We start from the raw sequence: 9,451 nt of genomic DNA, 5'->3' as shown, positions 1-9,451 counted from the left end.
TCAATATTCAACATTCAATATTCAACTTTAAATAATAATAATAATAATAATATCATATTTTCAACATATATATATATACACACACTTTAAAACCTAATTAATAAAAATTACATAAAGACTGTCTAAAAAAATTAGATAAAAATATTTATAAAATCGTGTTACAAGTTAATTTTTTTAAAATTATTATATTCAATCTGATGGAAAAAATTATTTTTAATTTTCTTTAATTGCAAGTATGAACACGTTGCATAGATCAAGTAATTTCCGACGCGCGTGTGGAACACCTCGAATATGGTAAGTGTATTTGGACGTGGAAGTTGGATGTGCGGAACCCTTTTGAAAATCGAAAACTGTCCCAAACCTAATTCATATAATTCCATTTCTCTCTCGCAATTCTTCTCCATCGCACGCACGGATCCGTATGTGCAAATCATAAAAAAGTTCCGAGGTTTCCTGGGTTGCGTGCCGTGTGCGCGAACCGGATCTGAATTCGGAGGTACACGTTCGGATTATATTTTTGTTTGTGCGCGCATGAATTTGCTGGTGGCGTTTTTTCGATTTTTTGTGAATTTTTTTTGTGTTTTTCCGTTACGATTATGGCATTGGATTTGAATGACGAGATTGATTTTTTGGATAATTTCCCTAACCGGGGGGAGTTTTTTAGGCTGAACTCGAGGATTAATTGATTGGCTTTTCGAAACGAAAGATTGCCATGGCTTGTAATTGGCCGTGTCTAATTGATGGATCGTCCTATCGCATGGAACATAGGCTGAAAACGTAGAGCATTACAATTGGGATTCTGGTGCAAGTTCTAGGTTTAGTTTCAGAAGTTTAAAAGATGCAGAGAGTATTGTAACCTTGTTCTGCTGGTTGGATTTCCCAAGACTCTCAATAATCTATTTGCTCAATAATCTATTTGTTGTAGGATGCTTGTTTATAAAGTCAGAGATCTATCAATGTCTGAATATCACCTGAAGCAGGAAACTTTCTAGGGGTTGCAAAGAATTTGTTTAGTTAAGAATGTTGGTTATTTTAAGAGAGAAGTTATTAAACTCTTTGGTTTCTTCCAAGAGGATCAAGAAATGAAATCTTGGACAAATGTCCAAGATTTATCTAGGTCTGATTCTTTATGGTTAAGGGTTGAAGGACATGGTTCCTGTTATATGATATGAATCAATCCCCCCAACAGTAAGCACAACATTTTGCATTCATTTTTTGATAATGAGAACAGAGAACAGCACCCCCGCAACCCCACCCTCACTGGTCTCCAATATAATTACATGGGACGGTTTTGACTTCTTTCCATTGGATTTTTTACCGACGAGGGTTTTTAACATTTTAGCTTCTTCTTTACACTTTTGTTTTTTTCATTATGATGCATTCAAACCTTGTGCTTTAGGTGATAGTTGTTATGGAGGTATTTTGTTTATTTTGTGTATGACTATACTAATGTAGATTCTATTGCGTTTCATTTGTAGGAATTGTGGAGATATTGACATTCCGATAAGAATTTCAAAAGGTTCAAGTGTTTGGGCCTACTTATTGAGAAATGACTGGTGGAGTATCAAGTTTTTGGGGCCCTGTCACATCAACACACGAGTGGTGTGAACCTAATTATGCTTACTCTTCCTACATCGCTGAGTATTTCAACACCATCTCTAATGTTCCGTGCATCATTTTAGCACTCATTGGTCTCGTGAATGCATTGAGACAGCGTTTTGAGAAAAGATTTAGTGTCCTTCACATATCAAATATGATACTTTCCTTTGGCAGCATCCTGTATCATGCCACACTGCAGCGGCTGTAAGTTCTGATATTTGTGTTATTGACTTCTTTTTTATTCTAACATGTACGAATTATTATTTTTCTGTGTACTTCCAATGCGTGAATTTTTTACATCAAAATTATATTCGAGGGACAGAAATATGAGTAAAATTTGACCATTCATTTGGGTCCCAGGCTGTCATCCATTACTTCGCTTTCATCCAGAATATCGAAGTGTATTATATTGCGGTGTGACGAGATGATACGAATTAGATCCCACCTAGTTCTTATGTAGATAAAAACACTTGATGTGAAAAATATTTCATATGTTGAAACTGGTTTCCAGTTTGAGCTAGCCACAATTTTCACACTGCTACTAATTCCTTTTTTGACAATAACTTGGATTCAATTTCAGGCAACAGCAAGGAGATGAAACACCTATGGTGTGGGAAATGCTCCTTTATATTTACATTCTATACTCTCCAGATTGGCATTATCGGAGCACAATGCCCACTTTCTTGTTTCTTTATGGTGCTGTCTTTGCTGTAGCACATGCACTCCTTCATTTCGACATCGCTTTTAAGCTGCACTATGCACTGCTTTGCTTTCTTTGCATTCCTAGGATGTACAAGTATTATATTCACACAGAAGACAAATCAGCTAAGCGACTTGCAAAGTTGTATGTCATCACTTTACTGCTTGGAACTCTATGCTGGCTGATTGACCGTCTTTTGTGCAAGAAAATCACAAGCTGGTACTTCAATCCTCAGGGCCACGCACTGTGGCACGTTTTGATGGGTTTCAACTCATACTTCGCCAATACGTTTCTGATGTTCTGCCGTGCTCATCAACGGGAATGGAACCCAAAAGTAATGCACTTTCTTGGAATTTTTCCCTATGTGAAGATACAAAAACCAAAATCCCAATAGAAGCTACGACTCATCCGAACCATGTCTCACACGTGGAAGTTAGTATGAGCAAGTTACATGCTGTCTAGCAAACGCTAGTCGTCACAACTCATTTTTGTTCTTGTTTTTCATCCGTTTGAAGACTGCAATTTAAATTAATTAGTAGGGAGTAATTTTGGTTGATTTGGTTAGATTTCGAGATTATAGCATTTTGGTGATGTGTACCATATTTATAAACCATCTCAAAATAGGTTAAACTATATATGATTAATTGAAGACCTGAGTTTTGAGTTTTTCCTCTTCCGTGTGGATTTTACATGCAGTAATGTGATGTCAAAAAATGTTATATCACATGTAGATATTGCTTGTGTTGTGTATCTTGCGGGGTAACGAGTAACTTTTTAAACTTTTTAGGTAGGGTTTGCGATAGTTTATTTGAAGTGTTTTTTAACTTTTAAATACAATTTTCAAACATTTGTAGCAAAGAAGTATTTAAAATAAGTTTTTGTGAACACTATCTTAACTTGGTGAAATGTCACGTTAAATGGGGGATGGAAAGATTTTTTTTATTATAAACCTTAAAATTCACCCTCTATCGTATTTACAAATATCGTATAAAAAAATTATGATCGAATGGTGTAACTACTTTCGGATCCATTAGAACATGTACAAGGATGTGAGAAAGTTGGAGTGGTAAAGTTGATAACTTGATCGCATGATGATGTCAGCGTTGATAACTTCATTGTATGTTCCTACAGTAGTATGGTGATGTTGTAGTGGTGATGTTGAAATAATATTTTTTAATCAATTAAATAATGCTTTTAAAACATAATAAATATAACAAATTATAAATAAACGTAATTAAATTTAACAATTACATTAAAAAAATGCACATAAATATAAGAAATAAAAAATAATAATTTTTTAAAACATAAAAAAAAAATAAAATTAAAGCATACATAATATTTCAAAATAAAAAACAAACATGAAAAAAATAAACATGAATTAACTTGACACAAGTAAATAAAAAAAAATTCATTGATTTTGAAAAATATAGTTGTTGACCTTTTAAAATATTTTTATTAATTATTCTTAAATTTTTTTGTTTTTTTTACAATTTATTTCATTTATTTTTAATTAAAAGCATTTTTATGAATTAAAATAATAGTTGAGATCCCGTCCATGTTTTTAAAATTTTTTTTAAAAAAGAACAATATTAGTGGCCCCGCGTGGAAAAAAAATTTAAAAGAAAAAAAGAAAAATAAGATTGTTGGGCTTCACCGCGTGGAGAGTGTTCGCGCGGGGTCCACTATCTTGACTGCACACAAAAACTTCCGCGTGCACTTTCATTGCCCCTTGGAGGGGGCAATAATTAGAAGGGCCAATGAAGTTGGACTTGATCGCTCAACTTCATTGGCCCTTGTACATGCTCTTGTTGGAGTACCGTGTTCTCGTGCCCAAGACGCAACGGAAGTTTAAAATTTTTCGTCTTGACATTCAAAACATGCTTGGACACTCGTATGGTTTAATTGACATTCATAGGATGTTTACGAAATTATACCTTTAGTGAATATCTCACTTGGCACCAACTATTCCGGGATTAGCGGATATAGCTCTTGTTGTAATTCCCTACGAACGATCAACTGGAGTATCTCCTTCTTCAATCTCCGAATCAAGTCCACGACCAGTTTGCCTATTTCTCTTCTAACTCGCACTAAAGAGAAAAGAAGAAATTTGCGTTGAGATTGAATAAAAAAGGAGTGACGACTCAAATTCCTATTGATTAGGGTGGCCGAAATCCTTAGAGCACAAGGGAGAGAGCAATTTCGAAAAATTGCTTGCTAGAATGAATGGAGGCTAGACTTCGAAAATCTTATTCTCCAATATATATATCTATCTATATATTAATATATATAAGTGTATCCTAATTATATATGTAAATATAATTAAACAAGTTTAATTATAACATATATATATAATTGAGATTTTCGAAAAAAACATTCCTCATATTGAATGCCATTCTCGATGACTTATATATATTATATATATCTTATAAATTATATTTTTCTTTGTGTGCAAGTTATATATTATGGTATCAAGAATATTTCCTTAAACAAATTAATACCATGTATTAATACAATTTAATGGGCTTTATTAATCTAGTCTAACTAGAATATTATTAATTTATTAAAGTCCACTACTTTAATAATTTATCATGATGGGTTTGTACTCCTACTAGCCCATGATTCATGCACTCATTGTATTAATATTATCTTAATCCCGATCGATGATCCAATATCACCGATGTGACGATTTTAACTTAATCGTTATTATGATGCACACTTTAAATTTTCGAAACCAATAAAAACATAAAAAAGACAGCTGCTAATTTTGGAACACTTCCACTCAAATTAAGCAGGTGCACTCCCTTAACTATTTTTAGCAGTTGTGCTCTCAAAAAATTCTATAAGCTATTATAAACTCATTTATAAGCTTATCATTTGATCCAATCAAATTTGTTTATTATAAATTCAACTATTTGAATTTATTATCTCAACGGAAATAGGGAAACTAGTGCTTGTGTGACTCTCAATGGTTCAGGGATACAGCTAGCCATGGGTTCACAACTCTTTGTGATTCAGGACATTGTCCTTTATACGAGCTTACCCTTATTAGCCCCATTCTATGCATCAACTCCTTGATCATAAAAATGTCAGAATTCATTTCTGATTGGACCCATCGAATCATGGTAAGAGCGTCTAGTAGCATCGCCCCATGATTCCCTAGGTATCACTGATAGTGCCTATAAGAACCAATCGATTATGGTTATCGTACAGTACGGTCCCTTATCTCATATATCCCGATCGAATCTGCAACCATTGGTTCATCGAGGGTTGCATGTGAAGTTCGATAACGATGTGATACATCTAAGAGAATACATAGTGGCATCGCATGTGCAACTAGGGAACCACTTTACCCTAACGTACATTTCATACTCTGACCAGAGATTCCATGCACTACTATCTCATAAGATTACATAGGATATCCACACCCGTAGGTGAGCGGTGAATTCCCGAGTACAATGCACTGGCTCCTACATGTGTCGTAACTGCACCCAATCTCTCCACCTGATGACCCTCTTGGAGTCGGTAAACGAGTCAAAGAACAATCCTAGCATGTAAAGCCTCAGTGTTGTCTCGGGTCGTAAGGACTAATGGTGTACAACCATAACCACGGATTTATCCACTCGATGAATAATAACCACTTGGGAAATTCGAGGGAGGGTAGTTTAGTGAAATCATCGTATGAGCACCAATCTGTATGATTGAATATCTCTATGTCCATACCAATGAAACGTGGTACACAACATCACAGATTCTAGTCTCAAGCTCGAGCGATCCTTATCCTTATTTTGGACGGCCCAATCGACAAGGAACTTAATTTAGAATATACAGTAATTAAAATATGTGTTTCATGATTGTCATCACATGTACAACCTCATATTTATTTACTATAGTATATTCAAGGTCTTTATCTATGCAGCTTGCATGGGTATGCAGATAAAGTAAATGCCAAAATTGAATAAAAAAGTAATTATATTAAAATAAAGATTGTTTATTACACGTGAGTCAATAAAATCCCTAGCCAACAGTTGGCTTGCAGGACATCTACTCTAAAAGCTCTTAGGATGGTTGTATTTTGAATTGGAACGTAGTATTTAATGTCCCATTAGAGCATTTTCAACGCTGCACCATTTGCACCATTTTGGTGCAGAATTGAAGTCCAACGGGGACGCTATTTTGAGCTCCAAAATAGCGCCCCCACTAATCCTGCGCCAAATATGGCGCAGGAAAATGGGCTGCGCAATTTTTTTATTAATTTTTAATTATTAAATTTTATTTTTTTGAAAAATAATTTAATATTTAATTTATTGTTTTAAAAATAAATATTAGAACAAAAATATTTAATATAATAATTCATTAATTTTATCAATAAATATTTAATTATTAATTAAATTTAATATTTATTTAAATAAATACTAAATGATTAAAATAAAAATGTAAATTGGGTGACAAATAGCAAATTAGAATAATATATGTAAAATAAAGAGAATATTTCGAGAATATTCCTTTTGGTGTAAAATTTGATGTAAATGGGTTGGAGATGGATGTATTGTTTGGTGCAAAAATTACACTATTTTAGTGCAGAACTTGCACCAAAATGATGTCTGTGGTTGGAGATGGCCTTAGAAATTAGGATGGTGGTATTTCAAATTGGAATATAGTATTTGAAATCTTTAGGACGAGATCGGATGTAGATTTGAAATTGAAGGAAAATAAAATATTGGACTCAAAATGTATCTCCCTCCGCGCGGATTTCCCTCGGACCTTAAAATAAAAAAAGCAATATTGGATCTTCAACCAAGCTTGCATGAATTATAATTCAATAAACAATTCTACATTTTGATGAGGGTAAGTAAAAAAATGTTTACTCATATTCCATTTTAATTCATAATAATTTGTTTACAGTTTTTCGTTATCACTATTATTTTTATTTTTATTTTAAAAAAATAGAAAGACTTGTAAATCCCAGCGGAGGGTGATACATTTTGGTTAAACCCATTCCAATAATGATAAAATAAAAAAATATGATGACAAAGCAAAATGGCATTCCGACCTGCCGGATTCGAACCAGCGACCTAAGGATTACAGCAACAACTACAGTCCTCCGCTCTACCAACTGAGCTAAGGTCGGTTTCTATTCAAAGAATCAAACTTATAAGTTATAATATATTAATAACTAATCTGAAATTATTTCCAAATACCTTTTTTTTTTTTTGTAAAAAGAAATTTCCTAACACTTTTTACTGTTTTACACCCAATTTTTTGTGTATCTAATTACTGTATAAAATAATCATAACTCGAAATAGAACCTAGTCCTATAATAAAATGACAATACAAAAAAAAGGCAAACAACGGATAATATCCGTTGTCAAAAACCGTTGTAACTGGCGGTGTTGTAGAAAGCCTGACCTACGACAACAGATTTTATCCCTTGTCGTAGGTGGTTTAAGACAACGGATAAAATTCGTTGTCGTAGGGTGTCAAAGGCAACAGATAAAATCCGTTGTCTTAGGTCAGGTTTTTTACAACACCATCAGTTACAACGGCTTTTGACCACCGACGACAACGGATAATATCCGTTGTCTTTTTTCATATAAAAAACAAAAATAAATTTAAAAATTAATATATAAATTTCAATATTATAAATAAACCAAAATTTAAAATTTTATAAATAAAATTTAATATACAATTTTTTAGTATTACAAATCACTCAAAATCGAATTCTAATTCAATCATACTATATTGAACTATAAAGTTAAATAAAGTTCCTATAGTAACATACTTCATGCAAGATCCCCTGAGAGAAGTAACCAACGCTCTTGTATAGCAGAAATGCCAAAATTATTAAACTAAATACTGGCAGAACTTCAGACATGCACCCATATCGGAAAGTCTCGCCAATTCCTATTGTCTTTGAAGGATCTAACTTTAAGAACAAAGAGCTGACAGCCTGCTACAATTGCCCAAAATCAATTCCAATTCTGAGAAATGAAAGTAAATACAAAGCACGAGTGCCTGCAGAATTAATTAACAAACACTAAGCAATCATTCTAACTTTCTCTCCTTCTACAAAGTGCAACACAGGAAGAATAAACTTGAGAATATACAGAATGTGTGAAATGAAGTTCATGAAACAGAAGGAAACATTATCCATGTCTTATCAGCAATCACCACAGTAAGCGCATGCATCTTTTATTGAAGAGACATAATCAATGCACATACTTCAGTTAACCACATATTTTTCATTATTGTCCAGCGCAACTGAGGAATTACAATAGTTGCCAAAAGAAAACCAGCCACTCTGCCTTCTTCCACTGCATCTAAATGTGAAATAAAATGAGTACAAAATCCAAAAACAAGACACAGGTGATTTCAGGAAATAGATGCCCAAAAAGCCAAGAAGATTGCACCATATTCAGAGCTTACAAATGTAACTTTTAGAAAGAAAACTGCACGCACGTATCAGCACCAAAATAAGAGCAAATTTTGCTCCAAAGAAACTCTTACGATCACCACAGAAGCGAGAATAAAGTTCACAAAGCTTTTCCAATCTCTTGATGAGAAAGCCATGAAGAAAAATATTATTATTATCATTTTTTATTATTATTATTATTATTATTACATTTGATAAATGAATCACAGTCTCAGATATCATGTCCACACAAAGAGCATATTATAATTAATAATAATAAAAAATATCAATAATGTCGAAATACAGAGTTTAGGTTTGAAACAAAAAATTATTAATCGTGATTATTTACTTCGTTCAACAAACCAAACACCAATCCAGGACCAGATAAATTTAATAATTACCAAAGCAAGACTAACCAATCAATAAAATGTGGATCGGGAAATTGGCATAATATAAAAGTAATGGTACACTACTGCATAAACAAACTGCATTACCTAAAAGCACACAATAACCCACGAGATCATGCTTATATGAAAACATTCAATTTGACTAAAAGTAAAACGTTGAAATCCTTTTGACAAACATGTCCTACTACTGTAGAATAATGTTTCATCTCACATTCAGAAAGTGCAATTTTAAACTTTTGTTTTTCCTTTTAAACATTGCAAAAACGAAGCCTGTAATAAACACCAAATTAGGAGGTCAGGAAAGAAACATGTCGTAGCTTAGAACCCAAGATAAAC

General features: G+C 33.1%; 1 protein-coding gene and 1 non-coding gene across 2 annotated transcripts; one reads left to right on the top strand and one right to left on the bottom strand.

The window, feature by feature from the left end:
- Positions 1-323: 323 nt before the first annotated feature.
- On the top strand, positions 324-2,968 carry LOC140874702 (alkaline ceramidase). Its single transcript, XM_073278058.1, has 3 exons — positions 324-496; positions 1,479-1,803; positions 2,180-2,968. Exons 2-3 carry the CDS (start codon positions 1,550-1,552, stop codon positions 2,691-2,693), a joined length of 768 nt encoding a protein of 255 aa, XP_073134159.1. The 5' UTR covers positions 324-496; positions 1,479-1,549; the 3' UTR covers positions 2,694-2,968.
- Positions 2,969-7,343: 4,375 nt separating this feature from the next.
- On the bottom strand, positions 7,344-7,427 carry TRNAY-GUA (transfer RNA tyrosine (anticodon GUA)). The gene is given in 2 exon segments: positions 7,344-7,379; positions 7,391-7,427. It is a non-coding gene; the product is annotated as a tRNA-Tyr (tRNA).
- Positions 7,428-9,451: the final 2,024 nt, after the last annotated feature.

Source organism: Henckelia pumila, chromosome 1, assembly GCF_033568475.1.
Source record: "Henckelia pumila isolate YLH828 chromosome 1, ASM3356847v2, whole genome shotgun sequence".
NCBI classification, from domain to species: domain Eukaryota; kingdom Viridiplantae; phylum Streptophyta; class Magnoliopsida; order Lamiales; family Gesneriaceae; genus Henckelia; species Henckelia pumila.
Note: the sequence above shows the minus strand (reverse complement) of the source record. Positions and strands in the feature narration are given on the sequence as shown.

Excerpts from the sequence above, each read along its gene's own strand:
- LOC140874702 (XM_073278058.1), top strand. The coding sequence starts at position 1,550 with ATGACTGGTGGAGTATCAAGTTTTTGGGGCCCTGTCACATCAACACAC. Across the intron at positions 1,804-2,179 it reads CATGCCACACTGCAGCGGCT|GCAACAGCAAGGAGATGAAA; the intron begins GTAAGTTCTGAT and ends ATTCAATTTCAG.